Genomic DNA, 22,758 nt, shown 5'->3' on the forward strand with positions numbered 1-22,758 from the left:
GGGCACACCCCTATGGCAATGCGTCTGCACCACGTGGAGTCAGGGACCAGTGAGGCATGGCTTTGACCATGGCACCTCCCAGCTGCATCGCTGTGTCAAAGTTTTGTGGGTTTTTTCCTGTTGTTCTTTGTTTCTTTTTCTTTCTTCCTTTCGTCCTTTGTAAGCCTCAGCCTTCTCATCTGTTAAATTGGAATAATAATACCTCTTAGAGTTTCGGGGCAGGTAAAGGGATATTTTATTTAACATGTTCAACACTCAAAAGACGCGGCTTCCCTTTTCATTCTTGTCTTAAAAAAAAAGAAAAAAAGAAGAAAAAAAAAGGTCTGCTCCTGCAACGGGATATTTGCTTTGCTCTTTTGCTGTCTCCTGTCTCCACAGCATTGGGAAACCATGTATGTCAACCCCACACGTGGTTCAGAGAAATGTACAAGAAGATCAGAAACGTAGCTTTTCACCTGCCCCATCTGCAGCAAATGCCCCTCACCCTGGCCTTTCGGGTTTGGCCCCTGAAGTCTGCATCCTTGCCTTGATCGCTCACATGTGTCTGCCAGGTTTCACTTTTAAGTCTGGAAGAAACCCGTAATTTTCACCTGTGTCTTTTTCGATTCCTGGCCTGATAGAATATTTTTTCTGATCCTCCCCCAGCCCCAACTGCTCTGAGTTGCAAACGGCCAGATTTCAGTCATCAGGAGGGCAGAATGTATTATTTTTTTTGCAGCCTGTCTTACTGGGGGCTAGATTCCAAGGAGGCAGCCCATGTGCTCAACAGGCCAGGAGAGCCAGGATTTCAACAGTGTCAACAATCTTTGCGCATCACACCAAAAAAAGCAGAGTCTTGCTGGCTCATTAGCATACAGCCGCCTGGGCTTCCTAACAAAGCAGGCTCCCCTATCTGCTGGTTTCTCAGCTAGCCTGGCTTCCTTAGACCAAAAGGAAGAGGAAAGCCAGCTCAGCCCAGGGCGCTGCCCCTCTGGGTGCCCAGGGGGAGAGCCCTGATGTAACCACCCTTCGGAGAAAGGAGACCTTCCACCCTTTGTGTCTCTCATCTCGTTTCAAATCACTGACAAGTAAATCCGTGCCCGCCACGTTGTCTCGTTAACAATGATCGCGCCCGAGGCACTCCGATCACCCCTCTCATGGTCTTGTGTGGCTGGAGCGCTGGAAAAGGACCCGGGAGAGGTCCACAGGGCGCCCTCCCCGCGGTCTGCTCAGCCCCCGTCGGTTGGGGGTGGAGGGGGAAGAAACTCGCAAGCAGATGTGCTGCTAGATCTACAGGCTTCTGCCAGCCATATGGCACCTTAAAGAAAGATGGCCGAGCGTCTGGGTTAGCAGAGAGCCGGGACGGGGGCCATGTGTCGTGGTGGCGAGGCAGTTGTTGGAGCTCGCTCTGCGGGGCTGCAGGAGGCCGGGCGAGGGGACGCGTGGTCCTGCTGGCCCAGAGGCCGCTGGACAGGCAACTGGCCCTCGGGCGGGCGGGGCCTGCTTCTCCCTTTCTCCCCGGATATTTCTTCGAATGTTCTCCAAACTCTGAAATCTGACTCCGAAATTGTCTACTTATAATGACACTCCTGGGTGTGCCCGGTCTCTCCCCCGACCCCCCGTCTCTGATCTGGTAATTAACAGTGCTCTCTCCCTGGTCTGGTAATTAACAACGCCCCCTCCGCCAGGGGTCCAGCTCTGCACACCAGCCTACAGGGAGCCTGCCCAGCTACCGGCGTGTGTGTGTGTGTGTGTGTGTGTGTGTGTGTGTGTGTGTGTCCTCCCGCTAGAATTTTCAGAAACGCCAGGGGATGGAATATCTTTTCTTTCTCTGCAAGTCCACTGCGAGTTGATGTGGTCCCAGGCGTCCAGCAGGTGAGAGACATGGCCCTTTGCTGTCTGGGCCTCGGGTGTGGCCTTAAACTGAAGTTCACCAAGCCCACAGCAGGGGGCTCTGGACGTTGAGGTCCCGTGTGCCATTCGCCCAGTGACTCCCCGATACAAATGTCAGCGGGAGAATCGAGGTGCGTACTGGCAGCTCACGGTCAGTGGGACCTCCCAGCAAGAGCGGAGCTTTCCAGGTTGTTCTCTGTGCCAGGTTCTTTGGACATTTTGGCTCCATTTGGGGGCAGACAGGCCTTATTTTGCTGTCATTTCAGAGCGATCGCACCCACAATGGGGGATCTTCAGCTGCTAGAAAAGTGAGGTCGGCCCCCTCCAGGGGACAGAGCTGACTCTGAGGCTCCCCGTGCATCACAAATCGGGGTTGATGGGAGGGACACGAGCAGCTGATTCTATGGGAGAACCGGTCCATTTCTCCGACCAAATCGCACAACCCCTGTGAGCGCCGGGGCCGCGGGAGTCGCTGGTCAGTGCGGGCTGAGCTGCACACCCGGGCGGGGCACGGGGCACGGGGCACGGGGGACGGCCACACCTCTGAGGGGTTTCCCTCGCCGCCACCTTCCCACCGGCAGTGAGCCCCCCTGCACAGGCCCCGGGAAACGGGGTCCCGCGAAAAAGCAGCGTCCAGGTGACAAGGATTAGGTGTGGTCCCCTATAGTGTCCACTGCAGCCTCCATCCAGGGCACCGGGAGCAAGGAAAACACCTCCTCTTGCATTTTGCTCGGTAACAAGGCTGCCCCCCAAAGAGAAATAAGTGACACTAGAGCAGGTGCGACCAGGTGGCTAAGAGGGCACAGCTTCTAGAAGCCGGACCGGCTCGCAGTGGCAGCATGTTTGGGAACCGATGGCTGAGGCAGACACTGTCCCCTGAGAATCACATGGAGATTGTTTCCAACTTGCTTCTCATAGAACTGTTTTCTGCCAGGGTAACGATGTCACCCAGTAATTTCAAATAAACTGCTGTTTCAATTACTCCTGTCTCATATGCGCAGGTTAGAGATAGATTCCCCTCTCCTCTCCTCCCCTCCCCTCCCCTCCCCTCCCCTCCCCTCCCCTCCCCTCCCCTCTTCTTTCCTCTGTTTACTTTTCTTTTCCTCTTTTTGTCCCAGAGCTGGTTTCATTGCGAGCACACTGTTAGGATGTTCCTCCTTTGTCTTCTGAATTCAGGCCGAGGGGGTGCCAGGGGCAGGCACAGTATTGGTTGTTGTCTCTCAGTTGGAAGACATTCCCACTGTCGTCCCCTTTACCTCCCAAGTGCACACCGTCCCAAAGTTGTCAGCATTAAAATTTCTTCAAACAATGCAATTAAACTGCAACAGATTTCCTAACATTCTTAATTAGGACAGTAACTGAAAAATGCAGATGAACAGAAGTTACTGTTTTCATCAACATATTTTCTCCTTCTTTCCCGCCGCCGTCACCTCCCCCTGCCCCCGCCCGCTTCGCTCTAAATGTCTGATGTCAGTTTCATCCACATGTACATTATGCACATGGCACCGGAGGAACAAAGTAAAAAGTCTCTTTTAATTCCGAGCGGCGAGCCCAGCGCCACATGCACTGTCTGTTCCATGTCGCTCCCCGCGAGTTCACGCTGGGAGCTGCTTTTTAAAGGCAGTGCGTTTCTGGAGGATAGAGTTCAGGTTGGGCAGATTGCGGTGGAGAACTCTGAGGCTCCGAGAGGAATTAATACACTGATTATTCCGTGCGGCTCAGGTTGGCAGCGAAAGTTCACGGGCGCCTGGGAACGGAAATGTGGGGGAGAGTTGGGGAGAGTGAGCAGAGACAAAGAGTTGGAAGAGGCTTTAGAAGTGAAAGTGGGGGTGACTGTGAGGAGGGAGAGGGGCCTGGCGTGCGGACAGCTGTGTCAAAGGCTTAAACTATCTCATGGACCAGGAAGTCGTGATTTCCAGGGCACATTCTAGGATTGATCAGAAGAATCAGTTTAGTTATGGGACGAGAATGAGAGACAATAGAAAGAAAGGCCATCCCAGCACCATGTAATCTTCCTTTCTCTGAGTTCTTAAGCTCTTTGCCAGTTTCGATTAAGTCACAGGAGCTTAATGGCTCACATAGAAATGAAGACGGGGGTAATATTTCTCCTTTCGCCAAGATCTTCCCTGTTTAATTAAAACTGGAGTCCTCCGTGATCATCCACAAACAATGATTCACATTTTGTTGTTTACAAATAAGAAATGAAAAGGTAAGAAAAGCAAATACAACCACGCCGCCCCTTTCTCGTCACGAGGAAACCAAACTTTTTCTCTCCCTGCTTCTCAGGGGAAAGAAATTGGGGCGTGAGCTCGGGGTTAATGAAGCTTCCACAGTCTCCTGCCCTCAGCTGCCACCGCCTTAATCCTCTCCTTCTGCCCAAGTCCAGAGGCACTGAGAGCCCCGCAGGCCCCCCCTCCCCATCCCCCGCGGAGCCCCAGCCAGATGCTCCACAGCCAGCACCCGCCCCGCCTGTGCTGGCCCCTCCCTGTGCGGGCCGCCCCCCCCTCCCCTGCATGAGCCCTCCCAGGCGGGGACTCCGCTGGCCCAGCACCCCCCTCCCCCGATCCCCAGGGGTTAGGACCCTCAGGGGGTCCAAGCAGGCGCAGGGTGGGTCTCTGGGAGTTCAATGCAGGTCTGTTCCCCGCAGGGCCAGGAGCAGGGGCCAGTGCGTGGGGCGGGGAGCTCAGCGACCCCACCTGCACAGGGTGGAAGTCCTGGGAGGTGTTTGCTTTGCTGGGTGGGCTCTTCGGACAAGCTGAGTGGGCACAACAGCTCCTAACTCAGGGAAGTTCACCAAACTCCAAGACAAAGCCCTTAATGGGCAGCATCCAGGATGAGGCGGGGGCCAGCTACTGGCTGGTTGGCAGTGATTCTCTTCTGGAGCGGGTGGTTTTTCCGGGATGAGACAGTAAGGGGTCCTCCCTCCCCTGCTTGCGGGTCAGGGGCTGGGAGAGGTCAGAGTCCTGTCCCATAGGCGTGTCCTGAGGGGCTGTGAGCAGGCGCAGCCCCCAGCGCACACCCCAGCGCCTCTGGTCCCGCAGCCCCCAGCCAACTGCCAGGGCACTGGTTCCTACTGCACAGCTAGCCTCTGCCGTGAGCCACCCCCCAGGGGCGGTGTAGCATGTCCGGGGCATTTTCTTCTCATCTGGGCGGGTGGAGGGGGGGTCCTAGTCTACCCGGCAGGTGGGGGGCCATCCCTGGGAATGCGGCCTGTGCTGTGAGGGCCCCCACAAGGCTGAGCCCACTGCCAGCCCCACCCCCACAGCACGGCCGCTGCCCCTGGGAGGCCTCCCCCGGGGAAATCTTCATGTAGAAAGGGTGGCATTTTGCTCTTTGGGGAGCACGGACCCCTCTTGTCTGTCCAGATAGAGAGCCTCCGAGGCCCCCGTGACAGTGCCCACCTGGGCTGGACCCTCGCCCCGGCCTCCTCAAGGCTGCATGCCCCCTGCAGACACATGGCTGGCTGGGTTCTGCTGGGAGCACCTACGAGTTGATTGACGACAGAGAGACGGGGCTGGGCTTGCTCATTCCAAAGCAGTCTTCCTGTTTGTTCTGTCACCTTCCTCAAGGCCACGGGGTTCCCTGGGTCACAGGGGGCACTGCTTGCTTGTGCTGCTTTTACAAAAGAGAGGAGGGGGGTCTGGAAGCCTAGACGGGCTCTCCTGCTATGTCTTCCAATTCAGTGTTGCTGCCCAAACAGTGAACACCTGATTGAGCTGGTTCCTTCTCCCCCATGATGGCGCGTAACCTGCAGGACTGCAGGGTCCTGCGGTTGGAGCCACTAGAAACCACGGGGACTCCCACTCGGTCTGCACGGACCTTCTCGCTGGAAGGGATGCCATCACGTTACCCCCCACCATCGCCGCGGAGGACCCCCTTTTACCGAATGATTTATGACTCTTAGCAGAATTCCTTTGGCCGCCGATTTTATTTCTGAGTCACTCTGTTCAGCTTCATTGGTCGCCTTCAGTTACCGTGGCAACCAGCAGATGGGGTTCTTTGACAAGGGTCAGCGGGGAGGCTGCCTGGGTAGAGAGGGAAGAGGAGCTAAATAAAAAGCTGGAGGCACTGACAGTGCCGCCGTGGATGGCCAGGGGCAGCTACCAAATGACTTGCATTAAAACCTAATTAAGATGGTGCCAGGAAGTGCGCAGTCGTGATGGAATCTGCGCTGGACTCTCTTACTCGACGACACCCCTGTGGTCATCTGGCCCCCTCAAGATGGTCGAGCATGAAGGGGAGCCCCACTACAGTGTGGGACCTGGTGACCTCCAGGGCCACGCCCCCGGGTTCTAGACCCTGAGCGCAGCAGGAGGCCCTCAGAGGGACAGACGGGGCCACAAGCGCCTCGCCACACACACCGTGCGCCCCCACGGTTCCCAGCCTTCTGTGAAGACTGTGGTGGCTCTCACTGCAAAGGGGACTCATCAGAACACAACCATCTTCTCACTGCAAATAGCACTCGTCAGAACACAACCATCTTCTCACTGCAAATAGCACTCATCAAAACAACACCATCTTCTCACTGCAAAGGGGACTCGACAGAGGTGACAGCTCAGTGCAGAGGAGCTTTTCTGGAGGGAAGAAAAGGGACAGTGTTGGGTCCACGGACCAAGCTGGGATTCAGTAGGTTAGATGCAGGTGTTCTATCAATGTCAGTCACTGAAGTGGGTCACAGACTTGGTTACATGGTAGTGTCTTAATCATTAGGAAGTATACACAGGTATCTAGGAGGAAAGACAATGATGTATGCAACTTACGGTCAGAAAAGGAATATGTAGATATGCATGTGCAAGCACATAAATGGAGAGAGAGGTAGATAGATAGATAGATAGATAGAGAGATAGAGAGAGAGAGAGAGAGAGAGAGAGAGAGAGAGAGAGAGAGAGAATGAATAATAAATCTGTGAGGGTCGCTGAAGGAGGAACGCACGAGGCCAAAACAGGTAAAGAATCATAAATGTATTGCTAACATCTGCGAGCAGAAAGGCTGAGGCCAAAATGGCATGGGGTCTGGGGGGGGCGGGGTAGGGCGAGCGGGATATGGATGTCTCTGTAAAGGCCAGAGTAACCATCGGACAGGTGCGGGTGGGGCCAGGTGTAGGCGGTTCCCTGGGAGCTGAAGGCTGTTGGTCATGAGACCTCTAATGAGAATCACAAGGAAATCGCCGGGAGGGGTGGGGCTGTGCTCGCCAAGACTCTGCTTTTGCTTTAAAAGAGCTGGTTCACGGTCACTGGGCCCCAGACCATTGGGCGCCTCGGTTCTTCAGAGTCTACGATTCTCAGCACGCCCCCTCCGAGCTGCCCCTGCTGCTTCGTGTGCCAGGCTCCTTCACCCGCGCCCAGCCCTCCCGGGGATCAGGAGCTCAGCCTGGGCCAGGCCGCACTTGCCCTTTAAGATACCCAGGTGGCCACGCAGCACAATTCCCACGTGCGCGAGGGTGGAGCTCTGGCTCATTTCCGGTTCCCCCTGAAGCTCTGTGTTAAGCGGCTGGTCTGTGGCAGAGCCTGTGGGCACCATCAGAGGCTTCAGGCCCTGCTTCGTGCCCTGGCGCTGGCCCCGAGGGCACTGTGGCCTGGGCAGCCGCCAGCCCTGGTCCCCCACGCTGGTCTGGGAGCTCCCCGCCCCCGTGTCTACGTCCCCCCGTGTCTGCGTTCCAGCGCCACGCCAGCCTGGAGACCAGGTCAGTATGGTTTCCACCCCCAGGAGTCCTCACACTGGTCCTGGAGCTCCCCGCCCCCCGTGTCTGCGTCCCCCCGTGTCTGCGTCCCAGCGCCACGCCAGCCTGGAGACCAGGTCAGTATGGTTTCCACCCCCAGGAGTCCTCACGCTGGTCCTGGAGCTCCCCGCCCCCCGTGTCTGCGTCCCCCCGTGTCTGCGTCCCGGCGCCACGCCAGCCTGGAGACCAGGTCAGTATGGTTTCCACCCCCAGGAGTCCTCACGCTGGTCAGTCCCAGCATGAGAACCGAAGCTGAGGCTGTTTAGAAACTTTCGTAGCAATTGATGCAAATAGCATTTCTATTGGCCTTCCCCAAACCCAGGCAGCGTGGAGTGGAAGTTAAAAAAGGACAGAAACAACCCAGACGGGTTCCCTCCCCTGAGAGGTGCGGAGGCCCTGGCTGGGCACTGCCTCCTTCCCACACCCCAGGCCTCAGAAAGTGGTTCTGTGTCCGCGCTTCCCGGGAAGTTGGCCAGTGTGTGGCCGTCAAGGGCCTTGCCGGAAACCCTTGTGTTTGGGGATGGGATAGGAGTCACGTCTTCTTTAGAAAGGATCTTGAAATGCTGCCAACAGCACTGGCTTTGGAGTCAAGAGGCGTGGGTTCTAGTCCCGGGTTTTCTGCAAAAGGCTGTGTGACTTTGGGCAAGTCCCTAGTGCTCTCTGGGCGCCAGGTTCCCCATAACTGACTGGGCGGAATGACCTCCGCGGGGCCTCTAGGCTCTAACATGACTTGATCCTTTGACGGGAAGAGCAGGGTCTCGCCCCAGTCCTGCCCCTACTGGGCCCCTCTGCTCTTCCACAGGCAGCCATGGCTGATTGGACATTTGAGAATGAAAAATTAAAGGGGCAGCACAGGAACGTCAGTTCTCTTCATTGGAAATGTAAATCCTCGCCCGGCCCGACTAGCTCAGTTGGTTAAGCGTTGTCCCATGCACCCAAAGGTTGCTGGTTCGATTCCAGGTCAGGGCACACACCTGGGTTTGGTCCCAGTCTGGGATCATTAGAAAAGCAACCAGTTGATTGATGTTTCTTTTCTCTCTCTCTCTCTCTCTCTCTCTCTCTCTCTCTCTCTCTCTCTCCCTCCCTCCCTCCCTCCCTCCCTCCCTCCCTCTCTCCCTCCCTCCCTCCCTCTCTCACCTTGGGTGAGTAGAAAAAGCAACTGGGAGACCTAAACAGATGATTAGCCAAAGAAATAAATCTTAAAAAAAAAAAAATACAGAAGTGTTAATTCTCCCCTGAATCGCATGATCCTTCGAGTGAAGGACTCTACTGAAATCATTACTGAATAGGGTGGATGTGGGCAAAGGAAATTCAACCAGCCGACCAGCCACTGACACTGCCTAATTCTCTAAGCGAGGCTGACTGGCTGGGATGTGTGCTGGGTTCCGAGGCACATGCCTCCTTCGTGCTGATTCTGTGTGGCCACATGAGTGAGGTGGAGTTCTGTGAAACGCAGCAGCCACTCCGAGTACTGGGACAAAGTATACAACTTGGAATGAATATGGCTTGTTCGCCAAAATTAATTACCGAGAGCAGTAATTAGAGTAATTGGGTTTTCGAACGTCAGCTGGGACGGCCGAGGTGTGTTGTGATGGCGAGATAGCTGTCGGCGCTTGAAGGCAGGGACAGCGGCCATTTCTGTAAAGTCACGGAACTGAAGTTTGCAGCTGACAGGGAACTTAGTCATCTTCCAGCCCGGAGCCTGGCAAGTTTGTTCTCTAAAGGGTCGAATAACAAATATGTTCGCCTCTGTGGCCAGATGGTCCCTGTCGCAGCCGCTCAGCTCCGCTGCAAAGTGCAGAAGCCATCACAGATGACACGGAGCGAGCAAGCAAAGATGTGTCTCCGTGGAAGTTTATGGAGGGGCACTGGATGTTGAATTTCATAGTCCAGTGGTCGGCAAACTCATTAGTCAACAGAGCCAAATATCAACAGTACAGCGATTGAAATTTCTTTTGAGAGCCGAATTTTTTAAACTTAAACTGTATAGGTAGGTACATTGTTATTAACTTCATTAGGGTACTCCTAAGCTGGCCTTTGCTAAAAACGTCCTCAGTCGGATTGAGGTACGTTCGCTGAGGTCGACCCCTTCCAACTCTCCCATCCACACTCATCTTGTATACTTGTTTCGTCTGTCTCCTTTCGTTCATCCTCTCTCTATGTCCAAACCATCTCAACATGCCTTTCTCCATCCTCGACATAACATCTTCTTTCACTCCACAACATTCCCTAAAATTAACTTAATAAACTTTACTTAAAGTTTTAAGTCTTAGTTAAACTATAGGTACATTGAATAAAACTTGATATCATACTTAATGATATTATTTATTGATAAAATTAAATTCCTTACAATTTACCTTACAATATCCATAAAATTAAATCATGACAATGACTGACAAACACTAATGTGAACAATGGCCTTGCATCTCCTTGGAAAGTTTGTGGTTCGCGAGCTGTGGTTTGCCGACCACTGTAATAGACCATTCACGTCGCAAAGTATCTTTCATTTTCTTCAGTCAGTGAAAACATGTAGAAACCATTCTTTTTGGGCTTTTTTGTTTGTTTGTTTTTGTAATTTATTTTGTTTAATCCTCACCCGAGAATATTTTTCTATTGATTTTTTTAGAAAGAGTGGAAGAGAGAGAGAAAGACAGAGAGAAACATCGATGTGAGAGAAACACATCGATTGGTTGCTTCCTTTATGAGCTCCAACCAGGCCCTGGGCTGAGGGGTGGCGGTGGGGGTGGGGAGCCTGCAACTGAGCTACATGCCCTTGACTGGAATCGAACCCGGGACCCTTTGGTCTGCAGGCCGATGCTCTACCCACTGAGCCCAACCAGCCAGGGTGTAAAAAGCATTCTTAACTCGCAGATGGAACAAAAGCAGGCAGTGGGCCAGGCTGGGTCTGGCCTGGGGTGTGAAGTGTGCAGATCCCAGCTCCAGCGTATCCTCATACGGGAGGAAACTGAAATTCGAGATGCTCACCTGATTCGCTGGCGTTCTCATGACTGACACCAGGACTCGTGACTGACAGAGTCCACCAGGAGTGTCCTCACTGAGGCACTGGGCTATTTGGATGATCACAATTGGAGACACACAAAACAGTTCTTCTCCAGAAGGCCTCATCTGGTGTGTGTGTGTGTGTGTGTGTGTGTGTGTGTGTGTGTGTGTGTCTGTGGTTAGTATTGTGAGTACCAGTGGCTCATGAACTTGAGAGTTCATCAGAATCACCCAGAGGGCTCACTAAAGGGCCCGCCCCAGAGTTTCGGCTGCAGGATCTGGAGGTCTTCTTGCCTCGGTTTAGAAATGGGGAACCCTAGGTTGTGCGAGATCAAGCCTCTCACCCAAGGACAATGGGCAGCTTGTGTCGGCTGGTGAGCTAGTATCCTGTTGCCAAGTCCAGGCTCATGGATCTGGCCTAGGAGTCATTTATTTAAGAGTCGGATATCAGTAGCATACCTAAAGGTAATGTATATCTTCTGTTCTTTCAGGAATAAAGCATGTATTACATATCAAAGCATACTTGTCCTATAGATGAAATTACAGGTCTCGTATCAGTATAATATGTCCATAGTGGTTTGCTCATTCTGACACGTTTATCTGGCCTGGTCTAAGGGCCAGGCACCTTGCTAAGTGGTGGAGATGGAGGGCTGAACCAGGGCCCGTCTTTAAGAAATCCCTAGTTCCGTGGGAGGGGCAGACAGGAAGTGTGGGTGGGATCGAGGGTGAGTGGAGGGAAAGAATGGCCACGGAGAGGCTCGGAAGGTGTAGTGCAGTGGTCGGCAAACTGCGGCTCAGCAAACCGCGGCTCGTGAGCCACATGCAGCTCTTTGGCCCCTTCAGTGTGGCTCTTCCACAAAATACTGACTTCTGTGCATGGACCACGAAGTTTCAATCGCACTGTACGTGCGCGCCCGCACATGGTATTTTGTGGAAGAACCACACTGAAGGGGCCAAAGAGCCGCATGTGGCTTGCGAGCCACGGTTTGCCGACCACGGGTATAGGGGACTGATCTCCTGAACCAGAAGCTGAGTGGAGTGGATGGAAAGGGAGGCGTCACCTGGGAAACAGGTGACTAGGGGCCCAGAGGGAGGGGTGCACCATGGTGGCTTGGCAATCTCTCCCCTTCCCGGTGCCTGCGCTCGGGGAAATGACTCACTTCTCTGGGCCTTGCTTTTCTCCTGCAAGAAATGATGCGGGTGATAGTGATGCAGGTAATACCTGCTGGTCAGTGTCGTTAGGAGGATCAACTCAGTTCATGAACATAAAATGCTTACGATGCCCCCTGCTCCGGGCAAGTGCTCAGTAAATGCTAGAGCAGTGATGGCGAACCTATGACACGCGTGTCAGAGGTGACACGCAAACTCTTTTTTTGGTTGATTTTTCTTTGTTAAATGGCATTTAAATATATAAAATAAACATCAGAAATATAAGTCTTTGTTTTACTACGGTTGCAAATATCAAAAAATTTCTCTATGTGACAGACACGGCACCAGAGTTAAGTTAGGGTTTTTCAAAATGCTGACACGCCGAGCTCAAAAGGCTCGCCATCACTGAGATAGAGCGTCCTCCCGGGAATAGTGGGCTGAGGACATGTTTTACAGTCAAAGTATCTGCACCTTTTAAATCCATATGTTGTTGGAAAAATGGTCTTCCCTTCCACAAAGAGGCCTCCTCAGCCAGGGAAACTTTGAGAACATGGCTAAGAAGGGGAGGAGAAAGCCTTTATTGTGGCCACAGTGACCAAAGGGAGGGGCTCCGGTCTGAAACCTTCTCAGGACAAAAGACACTTTATACAACAACAAAACTGTGTACCTACCAACAGTAGACTGTAGGAAGCTCCTGGTGAGACTGTGGGTGAAAATAAAACTAATCAGAAACATGTGTGAGGACCCTGGCTGGGTAGCTCAGTGGGTTGGAGTGTCACCCTGCACTCCAAGGTTGTGAGTTCAGTGGTTAGAGTGCTGGCCCCTTGGACTGAAGGGTCCAGGTTCGATTCCAGTCAAGGGAAGGTACCTGGGTTGCAGGTTCAATGCCCAGCCCTGGGCGGGGAGCCTGTGGGAGGCAGCCAATCCATATGTCTCTCTCTCATCGATGTTTCTCTCTGTATCCACCCCTCCCTTCCACTCCCTAAGGGTCAATGGAAAAAATATCCTCCGGTGAGGATTAACAACGAAAACATATCCTTGGGTGAGGATATATATATGTGTGTGTGTGTGTGTGTGTGTGTGTGTGTATATATATGTGTGTGTGTGTGTATATATATGTGTGTGTGTGTGTGTATATATATGTGTGTGTGTGTGTGTATGTGTGTGTGTATGTGTGTGTGTGTGTATGTGTGTGTGTGTGTATATACATATTGAGGACACTGGCCACCTCTGGGGCTCTGGGGGTCCAAGTGTTTGGCCTGGAGACAGATCTAGAGGGAGTGGCCCCGCGGTACTGGGACCAGGCTCACAGTGTTCATTTGGTGATTACACCTCATAACTTATGGATACACTGCATATATTTTGTATGTATCACATACAACATAAAAAAATTTGAATATATGTATTCACTTGCTTTCACAGTATTCATAGCAAATGAGTGTCTGCAGCGTGGGACCGGAGCTGGCTGCTGCACTGCTTCTGTTTTGCATGAGCTGCTTCCCCAGCCCGCTCGGCTCTGCAAAGTTGTCTAGTGTCTCGCCACTCGCTCCCTCTCCTCCCGGAGTCTTGCGTATTTTAAAAACATGTTGGTTCTGATCGCACCTGCCTGCGGGGTGTGCGGGGCAATCGCTGTTGGACCAGCAGAGAGGTGTCGGCCCTGCACACACACTAGTGCCTTTCCTTGCATCTGCATCCCGGGCTTGAGAAACGCAGTGGTTCCCATGGAAACCGCTGCCCCTGCAGGCCTGGGACTCCTGGGGAGCTCTGCCCCAGAAGGGGCGCAGCTGCTCTTCTCCCCCAAGACGCCCCAGTTCTGCCCAGGTGTGCCCGCAGGTCCTCGGGGAAAGGGCCCTGTGGTCAGGACGGTGCCCCCAGCTTGGGGTGCAGAGGGGTCTAGACGTGTCCTGCCCGGGGACTGGCCGACAGGCACAGGGGCTTCATGGGTAGGGATGGGCCTGGCCCCCGCTCCCCTGGGCAGCAGCACCGCACTGCGTGCCCCCGGGGTGTCTGGGAAAGGGGAATACCTGCCGGTTGCGGAGATGAGAGGCGGGTCTTGGGAAAGAAGGGCCCATGGGGATGGTGCTGGGAAACCCGATGGTTCCGTCTCTTTCCTGCTGTGGGTCTGCAGGCTGTGGGCTTCTGTCTGGTCTGATGTGAGCTGCGTGGTTTTGAGACTGTGCCCCCAGGACAAGTCCCCACCCGACTGTGTGGTGGGGGCGGGCAGGGGGCAGAGTGGACTTCCCAAAGCCACATGCCGGCTTCACCAGGGGACACGCCGTGTCTCCCAGAGCAGAGAGGGGTGAGGGAGAAGAGGGGACGTGACTGTGCTCCCTACAGTGCTGTGGGGCGGAGCACTGGGAGGCGGGCCGGTCTGACTGCAGCCCCGGCTGGGGGTGAGGAGCACCGAGCCGGCCCTGCACAGCCGCAGACACAGGGAGGAGGGACTGAGCCGGCCGGCCCGTGGTCCTTTCTAAAAATATCTTTATTGTTGAAAGTATTACATATGTCGCCCTCTGTCCCCCATTGACCTCTACCGGCCCTCCCTCCCCCCGCCACCCTCCTGCCTGTGTCCCTGGGTCCTGCACAGATGCACACAGTTCTCTCGTCGATCTCTCCCCGCTTCCCCCCCCCCCGGCCCTCTGGGGTCCAGTCTGCTCCAGGCCTCTGTGCCTCTGGATCTACTTTGCTCATCAGTTTATTTTGTTCATTAGATTCCGCACATGAGTGAGACCCTGTCTTTCTCTGACTGGCTCCTGTCCCTGGTCCTCACTCCTCCAGAGCCAGGGGAGAGGAGACCGGTGGGCGGGGCCAGCCCAGGCCTGGACCCTGTCCTGGAGCTGTGGGAGCATGGGCGGTGCTGACGGCCCCCCTGGGCGTCTCCATTCCTCAGGGAGTGCGGGGGGAGGCCTGATGAAGGGCTGGCCTGTTGCTAGGTGTCCCGGGAAGCCTGTCCGCCGAGGCTGCGTGTTCCTTAGTGAAGGTGCCTGCCCACCCTGAGGCCCAGCTCTCCGTCCTGGTGTCCGATGGACCAGGGTCTCAAGGTCTGGGCCGTGCTGACTCCGTGCTGCGCCTGCTACCTGTTGAAAGGTGGCGCAGTGCTGGGCAGTGGGCTGTGAGCGGGGTGAGCCCGAGGGGAACCCAGCCCTGTACGCGTAGCCAGTGAGGCCGATGTGCAGTTAACCCGCAGGCGTTAGAAGCCACGGAGCCTCCTTCTCTGGAGACAGCGCTCGGGTGGGAACCCGTCTCCTTTACTCACAGCAAGTGCAGTGCCAACCAGGTGGTGTGTCAGTGAGCGCCCCAGGTGGGCACCCCTCGGTTCCCGAACTCCGGGGGGCTGAATTCTGCTCAGGCCCCAGAAAGGCTGGTGTCTGCAGAACAGGCTTTGGGTCTTTGCCTCAGTGTTGGACACGGAGCCTGGAGCTTGAAATGCGCCCTGAGCTTTCAAAGCCCTTTGTGTGTGTGTGTGTGTGTGTGTGTATGTGTGTGTGTGTGAGAGAGAGAGAGAGAAAATACAAGCTAATGTCACTGGGTGCTTCTGGCCGCTGCGGGCTGTCAGGAAGGCGTGGGACAGCCACGTCTTCAGAGCAGGGCGTGCTGGCTCCGTTCCACCTGAACCCCACCCGCAGCCTCCGGCCCGGGCTGTGCTGTGGCTGGACAGTGTGAGTGAGTGAGAGCCTGGAGCTGGAGCCCGTCCGCAGGACAGATTTCGGGTCTTTAGAGGCCCTGGTCAGCGATGCACCGCGTGACCGACGGGGTGATTAGTAACGGAAAGCCCTTAGCCCCGTACGTCCGCCCTCCTCGCCGCTGCCCCAGCCGGCTGGTGTCTGCCGGGGGGTCCCGGCTGCCAGGGGAGGCATGCAGGCCCTGGCCTTTGCGCTCTGAGTGTAAGGTTCCGCTTTCTGCCCATCCGCCTTACCTGTGTTTCCCAGTCCTGAGGGCTGCTGATGTCCTTTCACACTTGGGACCGGTCCCCTCGACTGACCTAATGCCCCGCCCGGGCCCCTCCGGCTGAGGCGTCACCCCTCAGGGTCCCAGTGGTTCTCAACCTTCTGGCCCTTTAAATACAGTTCCTCATGTTGTGACCCAACCATAACATTATTTTCGTTGCTACTTCATCACTGTCATGTTGCTACTGTGATGAATCGTCATGTAAATATCTGATCTGCAGGACGGTCTTAGGCGACCCCTGTGAAAGGGTCATTCGACCTCCAAAGGGGTCGCGACCCACAGGTTGAGAACCGCTGCTGCTACTGTCCCTGGATACTCAGGCCTGGCCGGCTGACCCACCTGGTCTCTCTCCACGTCTCCAGGCTGCAGCAGCTGGACCAGCACAGCCAGGCCGCCGCCCAGCAACTGGTGCAGCTGCTCAGCAAGCAGAACGACCTCCTGCAAGAGCGGCAGAGCCTGTCGGAGGAGGTGGAGCGGCTGAGGGCCCAGGTACGCACACCCCGCGCTGGGGGGATCCTGGGGGGTGGGCTGAGGGCCCAGGTATGTACACCCCGCACTGGGGGGCTTCTGGGGGGGCGCTGAGAGCCCAGGTAACGCACACCCCGCACTGGGGGGTTCCTCGGGGAGGGGGGCTGAGGGCCCAGGTGACGCACACCCCGCGCTGGGGGGCTCCTGGGGGGGTGCTGATGGCCCAGGTAACGCACACCCCGCGCTGGGGGGCTCCTGGTGGGGCGCTGAGGGCCCAGGTACGCACACCCCGCGCTAGGGGGCTCCTGAGGGGGGGCTGAGAGCCCAGGTAACGCACACCCCATGCTGGGAGGGGTCCTCGGGGAGGGGGGCTGAGAGCCCAGGTAACGCACACCCCGCGCTGGGGGCGTCCTGGGGGGGGGGCTGAGGGCCCAGGTACGCACACCCCGCGCTGGGGGCGTCCTGGGGGGAGGGGGGCTGAGGGCCCAGGTATGCACACCCCGCGCTCGGGGCATCCTGGGGGGCGCTGAGAGCCCAGGTAAAGCCACATCATGCGCTGGGGGGTTCCTGGGGGTGGGCTGAGAGGCCCAGGTAACGCCCACCCAGTGCTGGGGGGCTCCCTGGGGGGGCTGAGAGCCCAGGTAACGCACACCGTGCACTGGGAGGGGGGGTTCAGGTAACGCACACCCCACGCTGGGAGGGGGTTCAGGTAACGCACACCCCGCACTGGGGGGGTCCTCGGGGAGGGGGGCTGAGAGCCCAGGTATGTACACCCCGCGCTGGGGGCATCCTCGGGGAGGGGGGCTGAGAGCCCAAGTATGCACACCCCGCGCTGGAGGCACCCTCGGGGAGGGGGCGCTGAGAGCCCAGGTAACGCACACCCTGCTTTGGGGGCGGTCCTCGGGGCCCTGAGACCCCTGGTACCCCGCACACTCCTCGCTGTGTGTGTGTGTGGGGGGGGGGGGGGGTGTCTTCAGGATGGATCCATCCACGTGCTGGGGTCTTGCCAGAGTCCATTCATTGTCTTCACTAGCTGAGTTTAGACAGAGACCCCCCAAAAGCTAGTAGCCCTTGATTCACAGCTTCATTTTATCAGTGATCACATTGCTCAGCTAATAAGCCAGGAGGGAGATCTGAAGGCTGTGCTGGCACAGTGGGGGGCACAGCGGGGAGAACAGAGACATGGGGGACACAGGGACATGGTGGGGACACAGGCCCGGCCTCTTTAGGGAGCTGAAGCTGTGCAGGAGCCTAGGCCCAGAATGCAGGAGTCACACCATGTGCTGAGCAGATCCAGGCAGGCACCTCTGCCAGGGTTGCGGGAGTCAGCTGTGAGGGCCCCTGGAGGATGTGTGCGCACAGCCTGGATTGGTTGAGGAAATGGGGGGTGCTCCCAGTTAGGGGAGTCATTGTGAGCGGAATGCATAAATCTTGTCCTAAATTACCTGACTGATCATCGAGCTAAGATTTTTGGGGGGATAGATGGGTTATAAAAGCCCTTTTATAAAGCCTTTTTTAAAATCCTCACGCAAGGATATTTTCCCCATTGATCTCTAGAGAGAGTAGAAGGGAGGGAGGGAGAGAGAAACATCGACACGAGAGACACATCGATTGGTTGCCTCCTGCACGGCCCTGACCAGGGCTGGGGATCCTGCAATGGAGGTAGGTGCCCTTGACCGGGAATCGAACCCATGACCCCTCAGTCCACAGGCCGCCGCTCCAACCCTGGAGCCAAAACAGCAGGCAAAGCCATTTTTACACAAACACAAAATTTACTAAAGAATCAAAGATGCAGAAAAGGAATTACTTGCTTCATGTGTCCCCAAAAGAGAAAAATGGAGGAGACAGTGGCACCATGCCCAGCAATGAAGGGAGTGAGATGTGGATGCCAGCAGAGCCCGGGCACTGGGACAGGTGTGACAGGCAGTCACCCCCTTTGCCCTGCAGCATGGAGTATCGGCTCCATTTTACAGATGGGGAGACTGAGGCTCACACAAGCACAGCCAGCCAGCAAGTAGGGACCCTGACGTGGAGCCCAAGTCTGAATCCACAGCCCAAGTCTCCTGTTCGGGTTGGACCTGGGGCCCCGCAGGGAGGAGGAGGAGGAGAGTGAGTGCAGGTGAGCTGGGAGCACAGCATGAAACCCTTTTGTCTCCGCCACTGCTCTCCTGTCTGAGAGGCTGAGCTCTCTGCCCCACCAGCAGTTCATTAGGATCCTGCGTGTCCACGGCCGGCCGGGGCCTCAGCCTTCAGTCGGGATTGACCCAGGTGCCGTGAGTCCCCGGGGGACATCACACGCCCGCGCTTGGAGTGACTCATGGGAAATGCATCTGGAAAGAGAAAGGATGAGAAATTGTCTCTCATTGTCCTTTCAAAATGACCATGTGCCGCATGGGTGTCCGGGAGCCACTGTCTGAGTGATTTTCCCGCTCAGCCCGCCAGATCCCTCTGCAAAGTACTCATTTGTTCCACACGCAGGACGTGAACACCCCCCGCCCCCCAGCACCCATGTCAGTCCCTGACCTGAGGCCTGGGAACCAGGACACACCTCCCCCCTACCCCCCAACCACCACTGCGCCTCTGAGACTGCCCACAGGGTGAGGGCGAGGACACTGCTCCAAGCCCAAGCCTCGCCACACTCCACGGTCAGCTGAGATGCTGGTAAAGAAACACACACTGTCCTGGCAGGTGGCTCAGTGGTTGGGGCGTCCCAAACATCAGAAGGTTGTGGGTTCCAGTCCTGGTCAGGGCGCACACCTAGGTTTCAGGTTCCATCCCCAGTTGGGGCATGTATGGGACACAACTGAACGATGTTTCTCTCTCCCTTCCTCTCTCAAATCAATAACGATAGTCCGGCCGGCGTGGCTCAGCGGTGGAGCGTCAAACTATGAATCAGGAGGTCAGGGTTCGATTCCTGGTCAGAGCACATGCCCGGATTGCAGGCTCAGTCCCCAGTGTGGGGCGTGCAGGAGGCAGTCACTCGATGATTCTCTCTCTTCACTGATGTTTCTCTCTCACCCTCTTTCCCTTCCTCTCTCAAATCAATAAGAATATATTTAAAAAATAAACCCTCGGGTGAGGACAAAAAAAAAAAAAAAAAGACACAAGGGACATAGAATCCAGGGCATCCCCTCCGGCCCAGGGCCCAGGAACCTGCATTTTCACACGGAGGACACAGGTCTAGGAGCCTCTGACGTGTTCACAGGCACCGAGAACAGAATGATGCCAGGCTGGCATGGCGGTGAGGGCCTGAGCAAGTCTCTGAAGTCTCTTGTAGCCTCCGTTTCCCCATCTGCACAGGAGTGTCAGATCAGCCCAGCTCAGAGGGGCTCTGGAATTGTCCACAGCAGGCGAGAGAGATGCCAGCTTTTCCTCCTCTCTCTCCCCAAATGTGAGAGGCCCCCGGAGAAGCCCGGGAGGCACAGCCTGTGGACCCAGCAGCGAGGCGACATCCTCACTGCTCCGCCCTGGGCCACGCAGACCGGCTCGGCCCCTCTTCCTGCCGGAACCCGACTGGCTAAGCCCTGGCTGGCGGTGGCCAAAGGTCAGGGCACCGGGTCTGCAGGCAGGAGACCAGGCTCCTGTCTGGTGAAGGTGAAACCTGGTCACCATGGGGCCCGGGCTGCCTGTCAGTACCGGAGCCGGTTCAGCGGAGACAGGTTGAGTCCTATCTGGGCGTTGGTCTAATAACTCCGGCAGCATGGAGAGCGCAGGTCACCCGCAGAGACCTACTCTCCGCCCCCCACAAGCTGGCTGCTTATCAGGGGTCGGACAGAGATTATGTGGGCAAGTGGGCAAGAGGGATAAGAATGGGTGTGCAAAATGGGCAGTTCACAGGTAAGCGCTGGGGGTGTGCAAGGCCCCGGGTAGGCACAGGGCGGGGGCTCTGGTGGTTCATCTTTCCATGATGAAAGCAGCTCCCTGTTATGGGAGGATGGGCCGCATTTCCAGGTGAGCTCCCAGGTCCCACGTGCAACTCCCAGCCAGGCTAGGGCGTGCCTTCTGCAATCAGAACACAGCAACCGCGGTTAGCAGAGCCTGGTTAGTATTTCCTATAAGTATGGCTGCCCCCAATAGTCTACCTCTGCCCCTAACAGAGGGGCCGGGATTCGGGGCATGAGCGAGTCTCTCGGCCTCTCAAGCTGCCCAAGAAGGGGCCCTGGGCCTCTTCTCTCCGTTCTGGGCACATCATGGTCACGCGGGGTTTGCCCTCCAACTCCCCCTCTGCCTGCCGGCAGCACTCAGATCCCACCCTGCACCACTGGCACCTGGAAACCTCTTCCAGGTCGTTATAAACCTGATCGCTGCCAAATGAAAAACTTAAAGAAAAAACCCAAACCTTAAAAAATCCTCAGAAAAATGCTGTCCTTCCGGAGCCAGAGCACAGGAGGGACTGAGCATCCTGGGCTCTCCGCTCCTGCCCAGCTGGCTGGCCCCCAAAGGGCCTTTTATTTTTATTTTTATTTTTTTAAATATATTTTATTGATTTTTTTACAGAGAGGAAGGGAGAGGGATAGAGAGTTAGAAACATCAATGAGAGAGAAACATCGATCAGCTGCCTCCTGCACACCCCTGACTGGGGATGTGCCCGCAACCCAGGCACATGCCCCTGGCCGGGATCAAACCCGGGACCCTTCAGTCCGCAGGCCGACGCTCTATCCACTGAGCCAAACCGGTCAGGGCCCAAAGGGCCTTTCAGATGCACGTGTTACCTGGGGGGCTCCTCAGATGGGAGCACGACCAAAGGTGTTTGTGGGGGAGCCGCTGGCGTTCCCCACCAGGCACGGGGTGCAGAGGAGGCCGGGACCCGGGTCTGAACATGCTCTGCTGAGGAGCCCAGGGCCTGCTCGGTCCTTCGGCCGAGCAGGGAACCTGAATTGTGAGCCCAGCGTCCAATGAGCCCTTGGGCGCTCGGACCCCACTGGCTCACCCCCCACAGCCACGTTTAAGGGCCGTGGGAATCCTCACGGCCAAAAGGCGGCACTGAGGCTCCGTCACTTACAGGGGCCTTACAGAGCACGTCTGCGTGGCCCAGGGCAGGCGGTGCGGATGTCGCCTCCTGCTGGAGCCACAGGGCCTTGCCTCCCGGCCTCTCTGGGGGCCTCTCAAGCTTGGGGAGGAGAGAGAAGGAGAAACGGGGCGCAGCACTCACCCGGCCTGGCTCCTACCCCCTCCGCCTCGTGTCTGGGGAGGGGGGCTGGTGTCCAGGGGGGAACCTGGCCCCCCGGGAGCTTCAGAAGCGAGGCCTGACAGCTGGGAGCCGGGTCAGGGGTCTGTGACCAGCGCCCGGGGCTCTAACATCTGTCCAAGGCGGGTGCCAGCTGGCAAGGAAATGAGACTCCCGTGGGGAGAGGGACATCTGAGAGCGGGAAGAGCGGAGCTGCCCTCCACCCAGAGGCCGCCTTGCAGCTCACAGTTAGGTTATTATTTGTATTTTCTATGTTTTCATTGATTTCAGAGAGAAAGGGAGTTAGAAACATCACGGAAAAGAGAGAACCATCGATCGGACGTCCGGCACTCCCCACACTAGAGATGGAGCCTGACGCCGGCCGGGCCTGTGCCCTGCCTGGGAATCAAGCCGTGACCTCCTGGCTCGTAGGTAGTTGTTCAACCACTGAGCCACCCCGGCCGGCAGGTCAACACCAGTTTCTTTGTCACGCATTTACCTGGGGGTGGACGTGGCTCTGGCTGACCTGCCTCCCGACAGGCTGTGTGGGCCCCTCCCGGTGACTTACAGTTTCAGGAACTGACGTGCCCGTGATTAATCAGCCGGCCCCACGCCTCTCGAGCATTCTTGGCAGCGGATTTCAGTTCTAATTTGATTTGAACTTGTGCGCGGATCCAACAGCCATATGTGATTATATTCAAAATCATGGACATGATCTCCTTACACCAAAGGACTCGTGCAAAAGAGCTGGAAAGCCAGCCGGAAGCAGAGACCCAGAAGCCGGGGAGGGAAGCAGGCTGGTGTGTGACCTGAAGCAAAGGGAGGGGCAGCTTCACGCTCACGCGGGGGCCTGGGAGGGCGGCGGCCCGCTGGGACCCGCGGGTGTCGCACGTCTGCAGGGTCCTGGCCTGGGCCCCGGGGACTCCCAGCAGCGGACGGAGGCGCTTCCGTGAGGTTAGCTACCTGCAAGGCAGATGGTGCTGGGATCCAACGGCAGACACACCGAATAAAAACAATGAACACGCCGCCTCCTGAACCAGGAGTTTCTGGAAGGCTCCCGATGGATGAAAACAAACAGTTTGATTTCAACCCAATTGTTGTTTCTTTGTTTTCACCCGGATTTTCACCCGAATTGTCAGTCTCAAAAATAAACACTGATACATTCCCAGAAAATATTTTTCAAATAAAAACTGACTCTGTTAAAGTTTGCCCTGATTCTTTCAAAACTGTGTACGAGACACTGTCAACCGAAGTGACTTCCATGTTTTTTTAAAAACACACGCGAACATATGCAGCTCAAATGTCACCAGCTCCCGCCGCCTGCGTGTTTGCAAAGATGACACGAGACCCTCGCGCCCGCGCCTCACACCGGGGCCCGGGACCCCCGACTCCCGGCGGCGCCCAGAGCCCGGCGCTTCTCCTGGGTGAGTCGGAG

At 56.3% G+C, this 22,758-nt stretch overlaps 1 protein-coding gene across 2 annotated transcripts in view; it reads left to right on the forward strand.

Moving 5' to 3' along the window:
• SDCCAG8 (SHH signaling and ciliogenesis regulator SDCCAG8) overlaps window positions 1-22,758 on the forward strand; it is a 206,577-nt gene that overhangs the window by 172,752 nt on the left and 11,067 nt on the right. Inside the window, exons 17-18 of one of the 2 annotated variants that reach the window (XM_036355091.1) lie at window positions 16,051-16,177; window positions 21,615-22,515. In XM_036355091.1, coding sequence (XP_036210984.1) covers window positions 16,051-16,177; window positions 21,615-21,686 — 199 coding nt within the window. In that variant the 3' untranslated portion in view covers window positions 21,687-22,515. Of the gene's footprint in view, window positions 1-16,050; window positions 16,178-21,614; window positions 22,516-22,758 lie in introns of those variants that run through there. The other variant, XM_036355092.1, reaches the window with a different exon arrangement.

The sequence above is a fragment of the Myotis myotis genome, unplaced genomic scaffold (assembly GCF_014108235.1).
Source record: "Myotis myotis isolate mMyoMyo1 unplaced genomic scaffold, mMyoMyo1.p scaffold_m19_p_21, whole genome shotgun sequence".
In the NCBI taxonomy this organism is placed as follows: Eukaryota; Metazoa; Chordata; class Mammalia; order Chiroptera; family Vespertilionidae; genus Myotis; species Myotis myotis.